Here is a 23,991-nt window from a genome sequence, read left to right as displayed (position 1 = left end):
GTACCCCATCCCTGCCCTGCGTCCCTGGTCCTTCGAGATGAGCCTACTTCACCTCCTTCCCCTGCTCTCCCACCTCCCAGGTAAAGACTTCCTGAGCTGGGGGCAGGGAGTTGATGGATGACATGGGAAGCAGAGAGATCACTTGTCCCTTGAAACCACAAATGCTGTTGGCCTGGTCCTAAGTCAGTGGCTGGTGATGATGCTGCTTTGCCACTATTTTGCTGGGTGACCTCAGGCAAGACACATACACATACCCTCGGGCGTCTGTTTTCCCATCTTTAGAAAAGAGAAGTTGGACCAGATCATTGATTGGTGATTTAATGGGGTAAATGGACCCCTTTGAGAGTCTGAGGAGAGCTCTGGGTCTCATCCTAGTGAGGTGCAGAGACATCACACCCTTTGGTCTGTGGGTTCTGGGAGTTCATGAGCCTCAGGTAAAAAGCTGGGTCCAGACCACTTCTTGGGTGGGTCAGGGGCTTGCACCGAGGGGCTCCCCTCACATGATCACTCACCACAAAGGGCCTCCCTGCCAAGCATCTTCTCAGGCCTCTGGGAAAAGGCCCATCTGCATTTTATAACTGTCAGACAGAGCAGTCCTACCTGCTGTCTTATGTGCAGACTGTCTGGGTCAGAGCCCAGAACTTGGCCTCTGGGCCTGATGCCGGACAGGTCTCTGTTTTCTGACCCACAGATGAGGTCGTGCTCAAGTTTGAAATGGGCCAAGTGAGAGCGAGGAACCTGGCCTACGACACCCTCCCGGTCCTGATTCATGGCAACGGGCCCACCAAGGTAGGGAGGGGCCCCAGCCCCAGGGGAGAGTCCGGGGGGAGAGGTCCAGAATCCGGGTTGTGCTCTCACTGTGACCCCAAAGCTTCCCCTTGGGTTTGGGGCCACCTACATGGGACCCACTCACTGCCTCTGACCTCACATCTGAGTTCAGGGTGGTGCCTCCTCTCCGAATCGGAATGGTCAGTGATGCCCTGTCCATCTGTGCTGGACCACAGAGGAGGCACTGTCCCCATCCAGGCCCAGGTGGGGCTGCCTTGAGTCATCTGTACTCTGCCACCCCAGGGCAGACTTGTTCCTACATTCAGCAAACATTGCATGTTTGCACCAGGGTGTGAGGCCTCGCCAGCCCTGAACAGGACAGAGTGTTCCCTGTTCTCCCAGAGCTGCAGGAGGGGGAGGGGTGCAGGCCAGCGTCCCCTGGCCCTTGAGGGACAGGCCCCTGGACCACAACTGGTTTCTAGGAGTGTGGTCCTCAACCACTCCTTCAGAATCACGTGGACGGGAGGGGAACGGGAGTGTGTTTAAATGCAGATTTCCTGATGCCACCCAAGTGCATGTGTGCTTAGTCGCTCAGTTGTGTCCCATTCACTGTGGCCCCATAGACTGTAGCCTGCCAGACTCCTCTGTCCATGGGATTTTCCAGGAAAGAATACCAGAGTGGGTTGCCATGCCCTCCTCCAGGGGATCTTCCCAACCCAGGGATTGAACCCGCGTCTCTTGTGTCTCCTGCATTGGCAGGTGGGTTCTTTACCACTAGTGCCACCCACTCAAGAGCTGTGGTTTTGAAATGTCTGCAGGGGTGGGGCCCAGGAATCTGCATTTTACACACTCCGAGGAGATCCACAGGGCTTTCCTGGTGCCACTAGTGGTAAAGAACCCGTCTGCCAATGCAGAAGACTTCAGAGACGTGGCAGGTTCAGTCCCTGGGTTGGGAAGATCCCCTGGAGGAGGGCATGGCAAGCCACTCCAGTATTCTTGCCTGGAGAGTCCCATGGACAGAGAAGCCTGGCAGGTTACAGTCCATGGGGTCGCAGAGTCGGATACGACTGAAACAACTTAGCACACACAGGCAGTCCACAGATGAAGCAGCACCAGAGTCTGTGTCCTCCCTCCGCCCCCCTCAGAGCAGCTTTGGTCATCTCCAAGGGCGGACATGCTCTCCAAGACCCGCGCCCAACAAAGCCACATTCCTGCCCCTTTTGGGGTAGTGGAAGGCTGGGGTGCAGGCCCCCCCGCTTGGTGGTGGCCGGGGCAGGAGTGGGACTGGCCTGGTTTCGCTCAGATCCCTCATCTCCCGACAGCTGCAGCTGAACTACTTGGGCAACTACATCCCACGCTTCTGGACCTTCGAGACGGGGTGCGCTGTGTGTGACGAGGGCCTGCGCAGCCTCAAGGGCATTGGGGTGAGGCTGCTGGGTCCCAGGGCTGTGTCCTTGGGGTGGGAGACGGGCGGGGGGCGGTTCTGGAACAGACTCTGTCATCTTTGGTGGGCAGTAAAGCGGTCACCTCCCTCCTTGTCCTCACCCAGGCATCTCCTCCTGGAAGCCTTCTCAGATTGCACATGGCTCTAGCTTCCTAGGAAGCCTAAGTTTTGGTTTCTTCTGCCTGGTCCTTCAGGTGCCCTTGTAGCCCTCTCCCCATCCCATGAACCTTATTCCTCATTCATGGTCCATCTCAGACCCCATGCCAGTCAACTTTTCTTGACAACATGCGGTCAACCCATCCTGGCTAGAGTCTGGGCTCATACTGCACCTGGCCCCTGCAGGGACAGCCTCCTGCTGCATCCCTGCTGGTCCCCTCCCCTGCCACCTGCACACCCAGCTCGGAGCTCCTGCCCAGGCCCCTTTCCTGCTGAGTCCTGCAAAGCCTCTGACTTCTAGTCCCTCTGGCCATCGTCAGGGCTCAGCAGCCGCTCAGTAGCTGGACATGGCTGGACCCTTGTGCCTCCCTCTCTCCCTGCAGGATGAAGCCCTGCCCACCGTCCTGGTCAGCGTGTTCATCGAGCAGCCCACTCCATTCCTGTCCCTGTTCTTCCAGCGGCTCCTGCGCCTCCACTACCCCCGAAAACGGTTGAGGCTTTTCATTCACAACCATGTAAGTAGCAGGCACTCGGTGGGGTCACCATGTGATTTGGGTCAAGGGTCCACCTTTGCAAAGTGCCCTGAGACCTCTGAGGAAGTGACTGAACCAGGGTTATCTGGGCCAGATGGAAGTGGGCAGTAGGCTGTATCCCCAATCACTGGGTTTACTCTGGAGTCAGACTGGCTGGGTTTGAACCCCAATAACGCTGCTTATATTAGCTGTGTGACCTTGGGTATCTTATTCAACCTCTCTAGGCTTCAGTTTTCTCATCTGTTAGGTCTATTCGATAGGGATAGTATTAGTGCTGGCCATATGGGATTACTGCAAGTGTTAAACAAGTTGACCTCTGAAGCATGAAGACAAGCACCTGATGAATAGGAAGCACATAGTAGGTGCTCTTAGCTGATGTCACTATCATTATTTCCCTTCCTGCTCCAGTCAGTCTTTCATTCTGCCCCCGCCCCCCAGCCTTTTTTTTGGCCAAGCTGCAGGGCATGTGGGATCTTAGTTCCCCGACCAGGGATCGAACCTGTGTCCCATGCAGTGGAAGTGCTGAGTCTTAACCACTGGACCACCAGGGGAGTCCCAGTCTTTTCTGATTTGATCTGGTGATAGTTAAATTTATGTTTATTCCTTGAGTATAATACATTCTGAGGAGTCAGGGGGGATCTGAAGGCCTGCTGCTTTGTGAATCCAGGCCTGGAATAAGTATTCTGAGCTCCTGCCTTGCCAGCCTCTCCATCCCGGCAGGATAAAGTTCCACATCTCAGCTTTTGCTGAGAGAAGCCAGACATGCTCTTAAGTCCTGCCTGCTGTCAAGGCTCTTTGTCTTCCATAGAGTCTTCTCAGCTGCCCCATCTAGGGTCACCCTCTTCTGAGACCTCTCGGCCCTGACTGTCTGCACCCCAACTCCAGGGACCTGTGGGCCCCACTCAGCTTGGCTTGTCTGTCTCACAGACATTCAACTGTGCTGCCTGGAAACAGAAGGAGGATGTAGACCCTGCCCTTGGGAAGCTCCCAGCTTCCCTGGAGTCATCAAACCTCACACACGTGAATTGTGACTTTGTGTAGAAAAAGAGAGAGCTGTCCCAGATGGTCTTCAAGGACCTTCTGTGTGCTCTTGTCTGACTTGTCAGCTCCTTGAAGTGACCCTGTGGGGAGACATGATTGCCCTCCCATTTTACAAGGGAGGAGACTGAAGCTGAGACAGGTGAAGTGACTTGTCCAAGGTCCTGCAGCTCACTGGAGCAGATCCAGGCTTCTCTCTGAACCCTGGGTTTGTTTTTAAACACCCTGCTCTTCCTTTTTCCCCATGCAAGGGGCTCCAGGTATAAACTTTTCCAAGTGCCATTTGAGCATCACCTGGAGTGTTTTATAGCAAAGCAGAACCCTGGGCCATACCTTGGACCAGCAGAACTGGTCATCAGTGACTGGATGTCAGGCCTGTGAGGTGAGGGTCACTGTCCTGGTGACAGAGGCTTTTAAGAGGCCTGTAGACCTGGTCTAGTCAGGGGAGGATGGTCAGAGGCTGGCTTCCCAGGTGGCACTAGTGGTAAAGAACCCACCTGCCAAGGCAGGAGACAAGAAATGTGGGTTCGATCTTTGGTTCAAGAGTATCCCCTGGAGGAGGAAATGGCAGCCCACTCCAGTATTCTTGCTTGGAGAATCCCATGGGTAGAGGAGCTTGGCGGGCTACAGTCCAGGGGTCACAAAGAGTCAGAAGTGACTTAGCATGCATGCACGGTCAGAGGCTGGCCAAGAAGGGCACTCCAGGCAGAAGGTCTGGTGATGGCAGAGTTCCAGGGAGCAGGTTGCAGCAAGTGGCTGGGGATGTGCCAGCAATGATAGGGAGCAGCCTGGGGAAGCAGAAGGCTTTGTGGGCCCAGGGGGTGGAGCCTCATCCGCAGCCTCCATCCCTTTGCCCCCAGGAGCAGCACCACAAGGCTCAAGTGGAGCAGTTCCTGGCAGACCACGGCGACGAGTACCAGTCTGTGAAACTGGTGGGCCCCGAGGTGCGGGTGGCCAACGCCGACGCCAGGAACATGGGCGCGTGAGTTGAGGGTCGTGGCGGAGGGGCCGTGATGTCAGGAGCCCCAGGCAGGGAGACAGGGGTTCAGAAGGCTATGTGGTCTCCAGCAAGTCCTGCCCCTCCCTTGACCTCGGTGTTCTTATCTGTCAAATGGGGAGATCGTTGAGCCAACCTCAGTGCTCCTGGGGAGGGCTGAGCACTGTCATTTGGGTTTGGGAAGCAAAGGAGAGACAGAGGAAGGACTGGAGGGCCAGAGGAGATAAATGCTGACAGAGAAACAGTCTCTGATTTTTTTTCCTTTATCATGGAAATAAACAAGTTTAATTTGTGTTGAGTATAAGATAGAAAGTGCAGATATGAGATTGGCAAACGCCTTATAAAGGACCAGCTAGTAAATCTATGTAAATTGGCTTTGAGGGCTCTGCTGTGACCTCTCAGCCCGGCTATTAGAGCATGAGTGAGCGTGGCTGTGCTCCAATAACATTTTCTTTATCAACACTGAAATTTGAAGTTCATATGATTTTCACATGACTTCTTTTGATTTTTGTTTTCCCCAGCCATTTAGAAATGTGAAACTGTTCTTACAGATTTGTGACTGCCATGGGGTGGGAGAGGGATGGACTGGGAGTTTGGATTAGCAGATGCAAACTGTTATGCAGAGAATGGAAAAACAAGGTCCTACTGTGTAGTACAGGGAACTATATTCAATATCCTGTGATGAAGTATGATGGAAAAGAATATGAAAAAAATGTGTATATGTATATATATATATATATGTATATATACAACTGAATCACTTGGCTGTGTAGCAGAAATTAGCATTGTAAATCAACTATATGTCAATAAAGTAAATTTTTAAAAAGTTCTTGGGGATTCTCTTAGTGGTCCAGTGGTGAAGACTCCATGCTTCCACTGCAGAGGGGCACGAGTTTGATCCCTGGTCAGGGAACTACGATCCTGCATGGCGCATAGCACAGTCAAAAAAAGAAAACCGTCAAAACTCCAGGCAGTGGGCTAGATTTGCACTGTGCTCCATAGTTTGCTGAGCCTGGCACCAGTAAACAAAAAGAACATAGATTTTTAAGAAAATTTTAACTACTATTGATTTACAATATTGTGCTAGTTTCAGGATTCTTTTCCATTAAAGGTTATTACAAGGTATTGAATATCATTATCTTGCTGGCATCTGGCACCCAGTGCCCTGAAAACCGTGGCAGTGGGGAGAGCAGGCCCACAGACAGGTTCCTACCCTGCTTGGTGCTATGGTGATATTTACTGTGCTGGACAGTAAATCCTTGTTTATTTTTTGTATATTAGTGTATATCTGTTAATCCCATACTTCTAATTTATCTCTCCCTTTCCCCCTTTTCCACTTTAGTAACTGTATGTTTATTTTCTATGTCTATTTCTGTCTTGCAAATATGCTGGTTTGTATTTTTTTTTTTAGATTCCACGTACAAGTGATATCATATGATATTTGTCTTTCTCTGACTGATTTTACTTAGTGTGAGATTTTTTTAAGCTTTTGGTATAGTTGCCAAACTGTCCTCTGGAAAGGCAGAGCCAGTTTACCCATAGCACAGAGCAGTGTAGAGACCTGTCTGTGGGCCTGCTTTCCCCAGTGCCCAGGTTTTCAGGGCACTGGGTGCCAGATACCAGGCTCTGGGCTTTGTCTTGACAGCTTTGTAGTCCAGGGGTTGGGTCTCAGAGTCGGGAGGGACCTCAAGGCGGCTGGTGCCAGCCTACAGCAGGGCTGACCTGACTCCATAAAGACCCTTGGCTGGTACCTGGTGATGACAGATGTGGGCAGTGGTGGGGACTGCAGGTGCAGGGATCCTGGGTGGGGAGGCTGGCACCAGCACCCTGACCCCAATGACCCTGTGTTCCTTCCCCACAGGGACCTGTGCCGGCAGGACCGTGGCTGCACCTACTACTTCAGCGTGGATGCCGACGTGGCCCTGACTGAGCCCAAAACCCTGCGGCTGCTGATCGAGCAGAACAAGTGAGGCTGTGGGTTGGCCGCGGCTGGCTGGCAGGCAGGCCCTCAGAGCCGAGGCTCACGATGGCCCTGGACCCGAGTCTGGGCTTGGGGTAGGGGGTGGGGGCCCCTCCCCTGCCTGTCTCCTCCTCCACATTGGCCTCATCTGTGACCCTGGGCTTTTCCCAGCCTGGCTATCCTGTTTTTATACACACACACACATATATATAATTTATTTATTTATTTTTGACCGCTCTGGGTCTTCACTGGTGCACGTGGGCTTTCTCTAGTTGTGGTGAGTGAGGGCTACTCTGTCTGCAGTGCACAGGCTTCTCATTGCAGGAGCTTCTCTTGTTGCGGAGCACAGGCTCTGGATGCATGGGCTTCGGTAGTTGTACTCCGCAGCCTCAGTAGTTGTGACTCATGGGCTCTAGAGCACAGGCTCAGTAGTTGTGGTGCTCGGGCTTAGTTGCTCTGCAGAATATGGGGTCTTCCTGGACCAGGGATCGAACCTTGTCTCCTGAATTGGCAGGTGGATTTCTTATCCACTGTACTGCCAGGGAAGTCCTGGCTACCTTGTCTTAGTCTAGGATGTTCTCCACCTCCTGGCTCCAAGCTCCAAACTATCCCACCCCCTACTCCCACCCCTCCTCCTCTGTGCCTTTCCTGGCTGCTCTGTGAAGGGTGGGGGGAGCTGGCACCAGATGGGCCACACCCCACCCCAGGCCTGACTCCAGGGAGATCCTTGCAGGTTGAAGGTGCTCTCCCTCACCCTCCCCACACCTGGACCTGCCCTAACCTCCCCTCGGGCAGAGGGACTCCCTCTGAGATGCTCCCTTCCCCAGGAATGTTATCACCCCATTGATGACCCGCCATGGGAGGCTGTGGTCGAACTTCTGGGGGGCGCTGAGTGCAGACGGCTACTACGCCCGCTCGGAGGACTACGTGGACATCGTGCAGGGACGACGTGTGTGAGTACCTGCAGCATGGGGGGACACCCTCCTCTGTCTTCCTCCTGGCCTCGCCTCCCGCAGTATTCCTGTCCCTGTGCTCAAATTCCTGCTGAACTGAAACAAGGAAGACTGCAGTCAGACACACAGAAGGGCTTCCTGACAGTTATCCTGACGCCATGTGCCCAGAGTAGGGGAATCAAATCGGCACCATCCTGCCCTCCCAGCCTGTGACTTCCCCCTCATCTGACCCCTGACCCCCAGCCTGTGACTTCACACCATTGCCTGTGACCTCCTCCATCTTCCCCTCTCTCCCTTAGGGGTGTCTGGAATGTACCCTACATCTCAAACATCTATCTGATCAAGGGAAGCACCCTGCGGGCTGAGCTGCAGGAGACAGACCTGTTCCACCACAGCAAGCTGGACCCTGACATGGCCTTCTGTGCCAACATCCGGCAGCAGGTTAGCTGGGTTGGGCAGTCAGAAGAGGCCCTGTTGATGGGGAAGATGAGTTACCTTGTTCCCATGGGCCCTGTGGCTTCTGAGATCCCAGCAGGACTGCTTACAGGCTGCCAGGCCCTGGTGGGAGCCTTGGGGCAGCAGGCATGAGGGCTGCCCCCCGGGGTCTGTAGGGTCATTTTAGTAGACCCAGTTATCACACTGTCTTTCTCTTTTTAAAAGCTTTTGTTTATTTATTTATGACTCTGCTGGGTTTTCACTGCTGTGCGGGCTTTCCTCTAGATGCAATGAATAGGGGCCACTCTCTAGTAGCAGTGCCTGGTCTTCTCATTGCAGTGGCTTCTCTGCTTGTGGCTCTCGGGCTCTAGAGCACAGGCTCAGTAGTGTGGTGCACAGGCTTCATTGCTCCATGGCCTGTGGGATTTTCCCGGACCAGGGATTGAACCCACATCTCCTGCATTGGCAGGTGGATTCTTTACCACTGAGCCACCAGGGAAGCCCCACACGATCTCTTTTATGTACATTTCGACAGAGCCTAAAGAAAACTGAACTTTTCACATTTACTCCAAGTAATGTGCCCAAGAGATGCCCTTACCTTTTCCCTGTGCCCCACCCAATACTATTTTGTGGTTATTTTTTTTTTAAATGTGACAGTGGGATGATGTTTTCCTTGTGCCCACAACTCACTCCAGGATCAGAACTCCGTCCTTTTCTTTTGCGTGTTCATTCTTTCACTCCTGTTCAGTCCTCCAGGAAGTCTTCCTTGATTGGCTCAGGCCTTGGGCACTTGGAAAATGGAGTGACCCACACTGGGTTGTGAATTTAAATATAGTGGGTAGAGGAGGCTTCAGTTTTGCCCACCCCAGAGGTGGGGTGTGCAGAAAAGAGGCTCTCTTCCATCCGGCCTCTTCTCCCCAGGATGTGTTCATGTTCCTGACCAACCGGCACTCCTTCGGCCACCTGCTCTCCCTGGACAGCTACCAGACCACCCACCTCCACAACGACCTCTGGGAGGTGTTCAGCAACCCCGAGGTGAGGCCCTGGGTGGGTGGGCAGGCATGGGAACAAAAGGGACCTCAGTGATCCTGTGACCTGAGGCACCTCCCTCCCAGAACCTGACCTTGGCTGTGACCCCGTGGGTCCCCCTGGCTCCCTCCACCCCAGAGGGCTTTTCAGGCAGGATTCCAGTGTGGAGAGGAGAGTGTCTCTAGAGGCAGCGCCATCTGGTGGAGAAGGGACCAGGAGTTAGAGGCTGAGGTTTGTGGTCCATCAGCGGTGCCTCAGTTAAGCCTATCCACCTTTGGGGCCTCGGTTATCTTTTTTTTCTCCAGGCAAGGCTTTACTGGGGCCCCCTCTGCAGCAGTAGGGAATGAGAACTAACAACAGGTTCCCTTGCTCACTTTCCCTGAGGAGGGGTCAGCTTGTTCCTTATATAGGGCGAGAGTTGGGTTGTGTCCAGGGGTCCGGCCGGAGCGGTAGCTTAGGTGTTTTGCCCTCTGGTGCTGAGTGCAGGGGGCATGCTCAGTACCCTGCTTTTGCTCCCAGTACCCTGATTTTGCTCTCGGCTCTTGAGAAGTGGCAGTGGAGGTTGTTTAGTCTTTCCGTTATCTTTTGTCCAGAATCTGTGGGGCCTCAGTTATCTCAGCTCTAAAATGGGTGTGCTATCCCAGCCTGCCTCACCTCTGAGGGTGATGTGCTGATTAGAGGAGGAGGAAGTTCTGACAGCATCACTAGATGTTGCAAGCCTGTGGCTGATGTGGGCACAGGCACATACCTGCAGGTGGACCTATACACACAGCACACACATGTACACACACATGCAAACCTGGACTCCCGTGGACACACTTGTGCGCCCAAACAGCTCACATGACCCAGTGGGCAGTTCAGTTCAGTCGCTCAGTCATGTCCGACTCTGCGACCCCATGAATCGCAGCATGCCAGGCCTCCCTGTCCATCACCAACTCCCGGAGTTTATTCAAACTCATGTCCATCGAGTCGGTGACGCCATCCAGCCATCTCATCCTCTGTTGTCCCCTTCTCCTCCTGCCCCCAATCCCTCCCAGCATCAGGGTCTTTTCCAATGAGTCAACTCTTCGCATGAGGTGGCCAAAGTATTGGCTTCAGCATCAGTCCTTCCAATGGACACCCAGGACTGATCTCCTTTAGGATGGACTGGTTGGATCTCCTTGCAGTCCAAGGGACTCTCAAGAGTCTTCTCCAACACCACAGTTCAAAAGCATCAATTTTTCGATGCTCAGCTTTCTTCACAGTCCAGCTCTCACATCCATACATGACCACTGGAAAAACCATAGCCTTGACTAGATGGACCTTTGTTGGCAAAGTAATGTCTCTGCTTTTAAATATGCTATCTAGGTTGGTCACAACTTTCCTTCCAAGGAGTAGCGTCTTTTAATTTCATGGCTGCAATCACCATCTGCAGTGATTTTGGAGCCCCAAAAAATAAAGTCAGCCACTGTTTCCACTGTTTCCCCATCTATTTCCCATGAAGTGATGAGACCAGATGCCATGATCTTAGTTTTCTGAATGTTGAGCTTTAAGCCAACTTTTTCACTCTCCTCTTTTGGCATAGGCGCATATAAGCTCCCCCACTCCCACCCCCACCACCCCTGCCCCCACACCCCACCAGGCCTGGGGGGCAGAACTCCCTCTTGCAGCAGCCCGTGTGTGTGAGTCCCAGCTGGCCCAGGCTTGGCTCGAGGACCCCAGCTCCCCTTCTCCCCATAGGACTGGAAGGAGAAGTACATCCACGAGAACTACACCAAGGCCTTGGCGGGGAAGATGGTGGAGATGGTAAGGCCCCAGCGCCCCCTGTGAACAAAGCTGCTGGGCTTACACCTGCAGTGGCTGCGGGGGACAGACGGCAGAGCAACAAGGCCAGCTGACCTGGGGGAGGAGCAGGAGCCACCTTCCTGTGCTCTGGTGCTGCTTGGGGCGAGGGAACGCGCAGTGGGGTGCCTCTGCATCTTGCTGGCACTTTGCAGCTGGAGTCTTCAGGGGCGGAGGGGCCTGAGGCTTCTTCCCTGGCCAGAGCAGGAAAGAAGAAAATGTCCCCAGCTGTGGTCTCAGCTGTGGACTGTGGGCCTAGAGTGAGAAACAGATGCTTCCTTCTCTGCTTCTCCTGCAGCCTGTAGGCCTCTGCTCCCTGGATTTGCATATTCCTTTCCTGGCTTCGGCAGCTCTCTGACCTTGGCTGAGAAGGGCCAGCTCTGAGCTCTGGTTCCTCCTCCCTTCAGCAGCCTGCTGAGCTCCTGCTCCCTGGAGACACTTGTGGGGACACGGAGGGCTCACAGACTGGGATGTGGGACTGGACATAGGCCACATGAGGGGCCTTGCCTGCAGCGGGGTCTGCAGAGGGCCATGGGGGCAGTGGGAGGACGAAGTGATGCTTCTCTGGACCCTGTGACCAAATCTCCGCCCTCCTCAGCCTTGCCCGGACGTCTACTGGTTCCCCATCTTCACGGAGACGGCCTGTGATGAGCTGGTGGAGGAGATGGAGCACTACGGCCAGTGGTCTCTGGGAGATAACAAGGTGGGGGTCCAGATGCCTGGACTGCAATGGCGGGATGCTGCCCCTTTCCCATGCCTGCCCTCAGGGCTCTTTTCTTGACAGGCTAGCCAACCTCTCTGGGACTCCTGGAGATGGGGGCATTGGCAGGGGTGCCTACAGACACTTAGGAGTAGAGGGAGTGAGAAATGGGATGGAGTGTTGGTCTTCAAGTTGCCATTGCTGCTGGGTGACTTAGAGCTGCCTTCGTCTTGAATTGCTAGGTTTCCAGTTCCTGGTTTGTCATTAGAATGATTTCGCTTCCTTCCCCAGGTTGGGCATGGAGATGGGGGAGGAATGAGATTTGGAAGGATTTGGAAGCGACAGCCATGTCAAGATCACCAGACAGCAGAAGCAAGGGGCATGGTGCATGTGACAGGCTGTGCATTCCCTGAAGGAGGAATTCATACCTGCAAGCCTCTTAGAAAGTTCAGGAACCATTTTTAAAGGCACATGAACCCCTGGGCCTATGTGCTGCTGGGACCAGCTAACATCTGGGCTGGCAGCTGGACTAAGCATGGTTCTGGTTACTGCCCAGTTGACATACTTGGTGGCAGAGCTCATTTGCAGAACCCAGTAACTCAAATAGCCCACATGTGGGGTCTGGTGAACCCTTGTGCTTCAGTGACCCGGTCAGCAATGGGGCTCTAGTACCCCAACTGACCTGTGGCCTCTGTGTTGGTTTTCTGTGCTGTGTAACAAATCACCACAAAGCTTATCAGCTTAAAACAATACCCATTTATTATCTCCCAGTCTCTGTGGGTTGGGAGTCCGGCTCAGCGTCTCCCAAGGCTGCAGTCCTGGTGTCAGCAGGCACTGGGATCCCATCTGAAGCTTGGGATTCTTTTCCAAGCTCATGTGACAGAACTCACTTCCTTGCAGCTGTGTCATTTCAGGCAGCTTGCTTTATCCCTACCAGCAGGACACAAAATCTCTGTCTTCCAGACCTTCCCTGAAGGCCCACCTGAGATGATCTCTCTTTGGATGAACCCAAAGGCAGTAGGCTAGTTACATTAATTACATCTGCTGAACCCCTTCACTTTTGTCCCGTAATCTAACCTTATCCCATCAGGTTCACAGGTCAAAGGGAGGGGATTTAGACAGAGCATGTACACCAGGGGTGGGGCTTCCTGGGTGGCTCAGGGTAAAGAATCTACCTGCCATGCTGAAGACGCAGGAGATGTCAAGAGTTCTATCCCTGGGTCGGGAAGATCCCTTGGAGGAGGGCATGGCAACCCACTTCAGTATTCTTGCCTGGAAAATCACCCATGGACAGAGAAGGCTGGCAGGCTACAGTCCGTGGGGTTGCACAGAGTCAGACACGACTGATCACTCACTACACCAGGGAGCTGGGATTTCATGGTGTGTGTGTGGGGGGGGTGGTTGGATCTTAGAATTCTGCTTACCACATTCTCCTTGGTCACGTCCAGGACAACCGCATCCAGGGTGGCTACGAAAACGTGCCAACCATTGACATCCACATGAACCAGATCAACTTTGAGCGGGAGTGGCACAAGTTCCTGGTGGAGTACATCGCCCCCATGACGGAGAAACTCTACCCGGGCTACTACACCAGGGTGGGCGCGCCTGGGGTGCAGCCGGGATGAGGGCGTGGGGTGGGTGTGGTTGGGGCTTGCCAGAGAGGAAGGCGTTCCAGGCTTGGGGGAGAGTTTACTGAATATTTGGTCTCCAGGAGTGGCGTCTCCTCCCATCTGGGGTGAGGCTAGGCCCCCGGAAGGTGGGGCCTCGGGAGGCGGGGTCCCGGGAGGCGGGTCATGTGGGCGGGGCCTCGGGGTGGGTTCCAGGGGGCGGGGCCTCGGGAGTCATCTAGTTCGTAAGGGGAGACCACTCTGCCTCCAGGCTTGACTCCTTTGCATCCTTCTCTGTGTACTTAAATCCTGCACCAGAGGCTCCTATGCTAGTCCACCGAACAAGCCCCGTTAGCTGGCCGGCATGCCCATTCCTTTAGCTCCCTCCCTCGTGTGTCTGGCTGCCTCTTTTGGCTTTTGCCCTCCTTCACTCAGTCACCTCCTCCTTGTTTACCCTGGTTTTCTCCAAACACCTGCTCTGAGTGTGCCAGGGCCTTGCCCCCAAGGAATCACCAGCCAGAAAGAGTCCTGAGGGTTATGTTCATTTCCTCTCTTCCTCCCCGCCCCTGCTCTCCATCATCATCTTCTCCCACTCTTCCCTCCCTCCCTCCACGTCCTCCCTTTCTTCACTTTTCCTTCTCTTCTTTCCCTTCCACCCCACGTTTTAATTGAGAACCTTGTCTATGCCAGACGCTGGAGAACACAGCATAAGCAGATCTGCCGTCTTGGTCGACTTTCCAGCGATTGGATGAGGGGTCCCTTCTGTGCACTCCTGCCTTTCCCAGCATTTGGGGGCCTCTCTCTAACTCCAGTTCTCTTGTCCCGCTTCCTTGGTGCAGGCCCAATTCGACCTGGCCTTTGTCGTCCGCTACAAGCCCGATGAACAGCCCTCGCTGGTGCCACACCACGACGCCTCCACCTTCACCATCAACATTGCCCTGAACCGGGTTGGAGTGGATTATGAGGTGAGCAGGGGGCACTTTGGGCCAGGGGCAGGGCTGACTGGGGAGTAAGCAGCTCATAGGGTGGCCAGTCAGGGTATGCCTGTGCCAGAGAACCCTAGAGAGAGGGTGCCTGGTGCATGGAGAAGGCTTCTTGGAAAAGGTGGGCTCAGAGCACAATTTGGTTGGGGGGAGAAGGCTTTAGACACAACAGAGCAAGGGTTTGGGATGTCTGGGAGCCAGACTGGCTGGGCTTGGGTCCTGTCTCCCTCTCACCAGCTCTGTGTAACATGTAACCAGGCACATTTCTTAGCATTTCCCTCATATCTTAGATGGGAAAACCTAGAGGACCTCCCCCTGTAGAATTGTGAGAATTAAATGAGCTCATCCAGGTAATTGCTTATGTGAATCCATAATAAGTAATCAAGGAAAATAATAGCTATTAGTAATAAAAAGTTCAGGGTTTTCAGCACTCTTGAAATAAGAGGACAGCTTTGGGAATGGCAGGACAAGATTAAAACAGGTGTGGGGCACAGGCTTGCGACCAGAGGGGAAGATGGGGAAAACAGGAAGACATGAGAGTTCAGAGGGAGCAGTCGGGGGCCTCAGGGCCCCAAAGAAGGTTCCCTAGGTGTGATCAGCTAGGGAGACAGCGTTTATTCACCATTTACTCCTTAAGCTGCTATTTTCTTTTGAAAGTCTTTGTGGAATTTGTTAGAATATTGTTTCTGCATTATGTTTTTGTTTTTTTTGGCCATGAGGTATGTGGGATCTTAGTTCCCTGACCAGGAATCTAACTCACACCCTCTGCGTTGGACAGCAAAGTCTTAACCACTAGACCACAGGGGAAGTCCCAAGCTACTATTTATAAAAGCTTCTGGGAACTCAGCCCTGGGCAGGCACTGTGAAGGATACCCATAAAACACCTATCATTTTTTTGAGAGTTTACAATGTATCAGGGGTTTTCACAGGGGACAGTGTTGCCCTCTCAGCACACATTGGTGATATCTAAAGACATTTTCAGTTGTTACAACTATGAGGATACTATTGGCATCTCTTGGGTAGAGGCCAGGGGTACCCAGGACAGCTCCCCCATAAGAAAGGGGCCCATGTGGTGATAACTGTACAGCAGTGTAAATGTACTTATTATCATTGTATACTTGAAAATGATTATGATGGTAAAGTTTATGTTATGTGTATTTGCCACAATTAAAAAATAATTATCTGACCCAGAATGTCCATAGTGCTAAGGTTGAGAAACCCAGCCCTAAGCTAGCTCTTATCTGTATCATCTCATTTAATTCTCACAACCCTGTACAGTTTAATGCCCATTTTCCAGAAGGGCAAACTGAGGTTCACGTTGGTCACAGAGTCACTGCCCAGTGCTGCCTGCCTCCAAGGCCAGTGCTTCTGATTCCTTGTTCTTTGCTGAGTGTCTTCCTTAGGCAGCTCATGGCTGTCGCTCCACAGGGCATCCCCAGGCAGGCTGTACTGAGGGGCCCCTTAGCTGCGATGGCTCAGACGGGAGAATGGGAGTGGGGGTGGGGGTGGGGGTGGGGGTGGGGTGGGGGGAGGGCCCGGTGTCCCGCTGGGGAACTGGCACTTCCTGTTGGGGAATCGACACTTCCTGTCTCGCAGGGCGGGGGCTGTAGGTTCCTGCGCTACAACTGCTCCATCCGAGCCCCACGGAAGGGCTGGACCCTGATGCACCCCGGGCGACTCACGCACTACCACGAGGGGCTTCCCACCACCAAAGGCACCCGCTACATCGCAGTCTCCTTCGTCGATCCCTAACTGGCCGGGACCGGCCACCACAGACCTTTTCCTCTTGGTCAACAACCACTGCCCAGCAGCCTCCGGTGCCTCGGGCCCAGGGAACTGGATCCAGCCTCCAGGCTCTTGACCTCTCACTGCCTTTGAGCCACCTTCGGAGAGACGGGGCCGCAGGCCAGAGGCAGAGCACAGCTCTTTGGCTGGGACCTTCCTGGCGCTCTGGATGTCTTCCCGGGAAAAACTGTTCACTTTCACTGCTTTGTAGCAACTGGTCTTTTCTCATCCATCTTCCTGAAAAACCCAGTCCCACTTCCTCTGCTTCTTCCCGGGGGCAGTGCTTGAGCACAACAGGGGCTGACCCAGCTGCCCAGAGGGACTCTAGGGGTGAGAAGTCACACCCCAGAGCTTCTCCCCAGCAGAGCTGCAGCCTCGGGGCCTTCTGCTTCAGGGTTTACACTGAGACCTGGGTCAGACTCAAGTCCCCACGTGACCTTGGGACTGCAGCAGCCCCATCCTTCCTGGCTCCTGTCATGGGAGCAGAACGCTGTCCCTTGGAGATGGTGACTCGGAAAACCTCCTGGGAACAGGAAGTGCATGGATGTCGCAGCTCCATCCTCTACTTGACCTTTGCTGGGGGCGGGGCAGAGTGGGGAGTGGTGTATCCTCACACTGCACTGCGTCATCCTGTCCCGGATGCCTCCAGAGAGAGGGACAGACAGAAACAGTGTTCCTATTAAAGGTCATTCAAACCACTGAGTGGGAGATGCTGGGGTAGGCGGGTGTACACGTGTCAGGGCGGGTGTCTGCAGGGAGAGGTTTTAATAGCAAGGAAGGCTGGCTGTGTCAGCAGATTGGGTGACTTGTGTCTCACACCGAGTCACATGTGGTCTCTGTCTCACTTGTATATTCCGTAAATCCTCCATGTGAGCCAGGCTCTGCTACCTTGAGTGCATGGTATCATCTCTCAAGATCCACACCAGGTGTTTGGGTCCGAAGCCTTTGCTGACCACCCTTCCTGTGCACATGAACATCAGGGAACAGAGAGCTTCTGGTGGTCCTGCCACACTCTGGGCAGATTTGTAGCGTCCATAACACGTCAAGGCATTTATTAATGTTATGAAGTATTAGTTGCTCGGTTATGTCTGACTGTGACCCCACGGATTGGAGCCTCTGTCCATGGGATTCTCCAGGCAAGAATGCTGGAATGGGTAGCCATTCCCTTCTCCAGGGGATCTTCCTGACCCAGGGGTTGAATCTGGGTCTCCCGCATTGCAGGCAGATTCTTTACCACCTGAGCCTCCAGGGGAGCCCATTTATTATTAATAAGTGCCAACCTCTGTCCATCCCTGCTGTGGGCTGGCCATCACGCATGTCAGACACTCAGCATGCAGTCTTCTGGGGTGGGGGCTAGCATTGCCTTTTTATAGATGAGGAAATGTAGGCTTGGAGAGGCCAAGTAATTGACCTAAAGTCACAGAAGTAAGTGGTAAGGATGGGGATTTGAATATGATTTCAGCAGAAATCTGGTCCGTGCTCCCCACCCCCACCTCCCAGGTACCCTGTAGTCATGGATGGGGACAGAAAAAAACCAAATGCAGTTCACTGTGAACCCAGGGTGATAAATGTCACAATGGCTGTAAGAACTGTGGGGAGCTTAGTTTTTCTAGGTGATTTTTGCCCCTAAGGGCCATTTGGCAATGTCTAAAGGGATTTGAGGTGGTCACAACCTGGGAAGGGGGTTGGAATGCTGCTGGCAGTAGTGAGTCAGGGCCAGGAATGGTCCTAGACATCCTACAAGACATCCTGGCTGCCAACAAAGGCTTGACCCCAATACCAGTGGTGCTGAGACTGAGAACCCTGCTGGTGGTGCTTTAATCATTGTGTCTGACTCTTGAGACCCCATGGACTGTAGTCTGCCAGGCTCCTCTGTCCACGGGATTCTCCAGGCAAGAATACAGGAGTGGGTTGCCATTTTCTTCTCCAGGGTATCTTCCCAACCCAGGGATCGAACCTGGATTTCCTGCATTGCAGGCAGATTCCTTACTGACTGAGCCATGGGGAAGCTGAGAAGCCTGCTAGCAGATGCCATTTAAGCTGGGCCTTGGAGGGGGAGGAGGTTTCCAATAGGTAGAGACATTCTCCAGGTCAGGAGATGGAGCTGTCAAGGCATAGGCGGGACTGAGAAGCAGGTTGGCTGGTATGGGTGATGTGGAGGGGATCAGATTGCAAAACCCATTCTCAGTGGCTAAGGAGAGTTGGACTTTATTTAGTTGGAGTCATTCAGGGATTTTTCATGTGTCCTGAGGAGATGTTTTTTTTTTTATTAAAAAAGTTGAAGTATAATTCATTGACATGTTTCAGGTATACAGCAAAGTGATTCCATTATATATACTTTTCCACTATAGGCTTTTGGGCTTCCCTGGTGGCTCAATGGTAAAGAATCTGCCTACCAAGCAGAAGACGTACGTTTGATCCCTGGGTTGGGAAGATCCTCTGGAGAAGGAAATGGCAACCCACTCCAGTATTCCTGCCTGGGAAATCCCATGGACAAAGGAGCGTAGGATCACAAAAGAGTCAGACATGACTTAGTGACTGAACAACAACAGATTATTACAAGATATTGAATATAGTTCCCTGTGCTTTACAGTCAGTCCTTGTATACAACAATAGTTGTGTTATCTGTTAATCCCAAATCCTTAATTTATCCCTTCTCTCTAAAAATAAACTTTTGTTTTTAAAATAACCCATGGCGAAGGGGCTTCCCAGGTGGCGCTAGTGGTAAAGAACCCACCTGTCAATGCAGGAGACCTAAGAGACCAGAGTACAATCCCTGGGTCAGGAAGATCACTCTGGAGAAGGGAATGGCAGCCCACTCCAGTGTTCTTGCCTGGAGAATCCCATGGACGGAGGAGTCTGGCTGGCTACAGTTTATAGCGTTGCAAAGAGTCAGACATGAATGAAGTAAATGAGCATGCATGCAGTTCATGCACTGTGAATTCAAACAGTGCAAATCTTAATCTCTGTCCCACCTCTGACCCCCAGCTTTCTAGTTCTCCCCAGAAGTGACATGTCTATTCAGTTTCTTGAGTGTCCTTTCTGAACTGGTCTGTGCCATACAAGTGTGTGTCGTAGGGTTGCTTTTAAGTGTTAAGCTTTTTCCGATGCCAAATGCAATTCAGGTCCACTGTGGAAATGTCCGTCAAAATAGAAATAGATAATGTTGAAGAGATGTCCTGCAATTGTACCCCACCCCTGCGGTGTGCCCCCACAATCACACCATCAGCAAAGTTGGGGGAGTCTGGTCATTGGAGGCCTCAGAGCTTGATGCAATGCTTCAGAGAGAAAGGGGGGTGGTGCTGGTTGGAGGCTCATGCTAGAAGGCTGGGGAAGGATTCCAAGGCTTCTGCAGTGGCTCAAGCAAGTGACCAGCACCTCGGCCAGAGCTCACAGGAAGGAATGGACAGGACATATGCTTAGGAGGGAGAATCTTCAGGCCTCCTCAAAGAAGGGAAATGGAATTTATCTCATGCCCTTGGAGAACGGACAGTTCCCTTAGCCAGGGAGTTTGGAGGAGGAAGCAATCAGCTGCTCTAAGGGGCAGGATTACAGGTTTGGAGGCAGGGTCTGGGTGTGGCCTCACAGTCCAAAGTCCAAAGATGACTCTCAGGAGGGGAGGCTACTAGTTCAGTTACGACAGAAAGGGCAGAACAGCTCCTTCTGACCTCACTGGGAGCTGATAAGCTGGTCCAGTTGTTAATCAATTGCTAAGTCATGTCTGACTGTTTGCAACCCCATGGACTGCAGCACGCCAGGCTTTCCTGTCCTTCACTATCTCCTGGAGTTTGCTCAAATTCATATCCATTGAGTTGATGATGCCATCCAACCATCTCATCCTCTGTCACTCCCTTCTCCTCCTGCCCTCAATCTTTCCCAGCATCAGGGTCTTTTCCAATGAGTTGGCTGTTCGCATCAGGTGGCCAAAGTATTGGAGCTTCAGCATCAGTCCTTCCAGTGAATATTCAGGGTGGACTGCCTTTAGGATTGACTGGTTGGATCTCCTTGCTGTCCAAGGGACTCTCAAGAGTCTTCTCCAGCACCACAGTTCAGAAGTATCAATTCTTTGTTGCTTGGCCTTCTTAATGGTCCAATTCTCACATCCATATATGATTACTAGAAAAATCACAGCGTTGACTATATGGACCTTTGTTGGCAAAGTGATGTCTCTGCTTTTTAATATGCTGTCTAGGTTTGTCATGGCTTTTCTTCCAAAGAGCAAGTGTCTTTTCATTTCAGCCCCATGAAAAGTATGAAAAACGTTGGTCCAGAGGCAAACAATTTGTCTATTGAGGTATCTGTGGCAAGATTATACCCTAGAGCAGTGCAGTCCAGTAGAGACAATGTTGGCTTTCCATACTCAAATACATATTTGCACATGGAGGGAGCTGTTCTATGCCATTTTATATAAAGGACTTGAGCATCCGAGGATTGTGGTACCTAGGGAGATCCTGGAACCAATCCCCTGCTGATACCGAGGAACAACTGTATAATATGAACCATAAATCTGAGTGTTTTTCCTTAAACTCCACACAACACTCCACTTAAGACACTTTTGGTCACCAAATGTGTCTGAGTTTTTCCCACACCTAGCAATCCTCCAATTCTGAGTAGACACAGAAAGGGTGTCCTACAAATTTAACTCAATTTTGACACTATTCATAAAGAAGACTGAGCACTGAAGAACTGATGCTTTTGAACTGTGGTCTTGGAGAAGACTCTTGAGAGTCCCTTGGGTTGTAAAGAGATCAAACCAGTCAATCCTAAAGGAAATCAACCCTGAATATTCACTGGAAGGACTGATGCTGAGGCTGAAGCTCCAATCTTTGGCCACCTGATGCAAAGAGCTGACTCATTAGAAAAGACTGTGATGCTGGGAAAGATTGAAGGCAGAAGGAGAAGAGGACAACAGAGAACAAGATGGTTGGATGGCATCACTGACTCAATGGACATGAGTTTAAGCAAGTTCCAGGAGATGGTGAAGGACAGGGAAGCCTGGTATGCTGCAGTTCATGGGGTCGCAAAGAGTCAGACACGACTGAATGACTGAACAACAACAAAGCATCAGATCCCATAGATTAAGGGCTCAGTCCCACCAGACTGTCCCCACTTCAAATGCCAATAGCAAGTCCAGGTTGTCACCTGTGCTTCTGACTACTAACCATTTGTAAACCAGAGATTCCCATGATCCCTCCCCTCTCAAGTTTGACTAAATTTACTACATTGGCTCACAGAATTCAGGAAAATAGTTTAGCTACTAGATTACTGGTTTATTATAAAAGGATATCACTTAAAAACAGCTAGGACTTTCCATGGGTTTCCCAGATGGCTCAGTGGGTAAAAAAAATCTGCCTGCAATGCAGGAGACACAAGAGATGCAGGTTTGATCTCTGGGTCTGGAAGATCCCCTGGGTAAGGACATAGCAATCCACTCAAGTTGCCTGGAGAATCCCATGGACAGAGGAGCCCAGCGTCCATGGGGTTGCAACGAGTTGGATACGACTAAAATGACGGAGCACAGCACAGCACAGGACTTTCCTGGTGTCACAGTGGATAAGAATCTGCCTGCCAGTGCATGGGACACAGGTTCGGTCCCTAGTCCAGGAAGATTCCACATGCTGCGGAGCAACTAAGCCTGTGTGCCACAACTACTGAGGCCATTCACCAGGACCCAAGAGCTGCAAGTACTGACGTCTTTGTGCCTGGAGTCTGTGCTCTGCCACAAGAGCAGCCACCACAATGAGAAGGCTGTACGCTGCAACTGGAGAGTAGCTCCCACTGGCTGCAACTAGAGAAAAAGCCTGTGCAGCAATGAAGACCCAGCACAGCAAAAATTCAATAAATAAATGAATAAAAATTTTTAATAAAAAGGACAGCTGGATGAAAGATACATAGGACAAGGTATGTGGGCAGGAATGATGAGTTTCCATGCTCTTTCTCGGCGCACCTGCCTCCCAGCACCTCCACGTGTTCACCAACCTGGAAGCTCTCTGGACTGTAGTTCAGGGTTTTTATGAAGACCTCATTATGTAAGTATTAAAGCATGCAGGTAGCTAGATAGCAGAGGAAGCACGGGCTGGATGGCAGAAAACCACACATCTGTAATGGTCAGACAAAGAAAAGTAGGAACCTCCAGACTGATAGGAAACCACACATTTTGGGGTGATAAGTGTACTGGAGGCAGACAAAGCTGAGAAAAGGCGGGAATCTCTGGTGTCTAAACCTTTTGCTCATTATATTCTTACAATAAAATCAGCCTTGCAGACAAGAAGTACCCATTACACACTGATGCCACAACACTTTCAATCAAGGCTAAATAAGGACAAAAATCCCTCCTCCCCTCCAGGAGAAGCTGGGATGAAAATCAGGGAATATGACCCCCAAGCCTGCAGTTCCAAATGACTATTCCACCCTTTCATTTGTATGTACCACATAACCAGCTTGCTAAGAAAACTCAGGGCAGCTACTTGCCTGTGTCTGCTCTCCCTTTGATGAGCGACAGTCGCTCAGTCACGTCCTACTCTTTACAACCCCATAGACTGTAGCCCACCAGGTTCCTCTGTCCATGAGATTGTCCAGGCAAGAATACTGGAGCGGGTTGCCATTTCCTTCTTGAGAGCGTACTTTTGCTTAAATAAATTCTTGCTTTCCTTTCTTAACCTCCCTGTCTCTGAATTCTTTCTGTGACAAGACAAGAATTTTTCTTTTACTGGGAATATAGACACAGTTGATTAAATCATTGACCATTAGTGATCAAGTCAATCTCCAACTCCTCTCTCAGGAGGTGGAGGAGGGTGGTAGGGCTGAAAGTTCCAACCCTCTAATCAAGTGATTGGGTTTCCTTGGCAACCAGCCCCCATCCTTAGGAGCATTCCAAAAGTTGTCTCATTAACATAAATTCAGTTGTGTCTGAAAGGTATGATTCATAAAAGACAGTCATTTCACTTTTATCTGAATAGCTCTGAAGGTATTTCAGAAAAACAGGACAAAACTAAATATAACAAATGATGCCCCTGTGGCTCATATATAGGTAATTATCAGGTATTTAGGAGCTCTGTGGCAGGAACAGTGAATGAAGACCAAATAAATAGTTACTATTATAAACCACAATATCACAGCGAGCCAGTTGTGTGATTTTAGATTTTTAGTAGCCCCATTTTAAACAGTAGAAGGGAACAGGTGAACTTCATTTCAGTAGTATATTTCATTTAACCCAACTTATCCAAAAATACTATATCATTACACACAACATAAAAATATGAGATCGTTGACATTCCTTTTCCTACCGAGTCTTACATATCTCAGTCTGCACCGGCCACATTTCAGGAGCTTGCTTGTGGCACATGGCTAGGGGCTACCATACTGGAGAAGACAGCCTTAGAGCCTTCTCTGCCGTCGCTGAGGCCACCAGGAGCCGGTTTACTGCTGTGCCCCCAATGCCTGGCACATAATGAGGCCTAGTGAGCTGCCATATGTGAGCTGCAGTAATCTCCCCTCTGAGCCAGCTGGGGCTGCTGTGAAGCTTAGAACGATATACCCTGGGTACCCTGCTCAGGGACTGTTGCTATTCTTACTTCCTCAAAGTCAGTTGAAGGGCGGCAGGCTCAGGCGTGCTTCCTGAATTTCTCTTGAGAGCTCTTCTCTACAATTACCAAACGCAAGCGTGGACTGCAGAGCAGACAGGCTCTGCCTGTTGGGGTCGGGCTCTAGGGCAACAAACGAAAGAGAAGAGCGGGAACCTCTAATCTACGCCCTTGGTTTCTTTTTCCCTTGACAGTTCGT

The 23,991-nt window shown here is 51.7% G+C and overlaps 1 protein-coding gene across 1 annotated transcript in view; it reads left to right on the top strand.

The window, feature by feature from the left end:
* The window catches only part of PLOD1 (procollagen-lysine,2-oxoglutarate 5-dioxygenase 1), a 30,665-nt gene extending 13,758 nt beyond the window's left edge, over positions 1-16,907 (top strand). The window contains exons 7-19 of the mRNA XM_043923439.1: positions 692-789; positions 2,091-2,192; positions 2,752-2,883; positions 4,800-4,921; positions 6,798-6,902; positions 7,724-7,849; positions 8,149-8,290; positions 9,206-9,319; positions 11,033-11,098; positions 11,733-11,837; positions 13,283-13,429; positions 14,281-14,406; positions 16,021-16,907. Of these exons, the coding sequence (XP_043779374.1) occupies positions 692-789; positions 2,091-2,192; positions 2,752-2,883; positions 4,800-4,921; positions 6,798-6,902; positions 7,724-7,849; positions 8,149-8,290; positions 9,206-9,319; positions 11,033-11,098; positions 11,733-11,837; positions 13,283-13,429; positions 14,281-14,406; positions 16,021-16,176 (1,541 nt within the window). The 3' untranslated portion in view covers positions 16,177-16,907. The remainder of the gene's footprint in view (positions 1-691; positions 790-2,090; positions 2,193-2,751; positions 2,884-4,799; positions 4,922-6,797; positions 6,903-7,723; positions 7,850-8,148; positions 8,291-9,205; positions 9,320-11,032; positions 11,099-11,732; positions 11,838-13,282; positions 13,430-14,280; positions 14,407-16,020) is intronic.
* Positions 16,908-23,991: the final 7,084 nt, after the last annotated feature.

Source organism: Cervus elaphus, chromosome 14 (assembly GCF_910594005.1).
Source record: "Cervus elaphus chromosome 14, mCerEla1.1, whole genome shotgun sequence".
Lineage (NCBI taxonomy): Eukaryota > Metazoa > Chordata > Mammalia > Artiodactyla > Cervidae > Cervus > Cervus elaphus.
The sequence above is the reverse complement of the archived record's forward strand: the minus strand, read 5'-3'. Positions and strand labels throughout refer to the sequence as shown.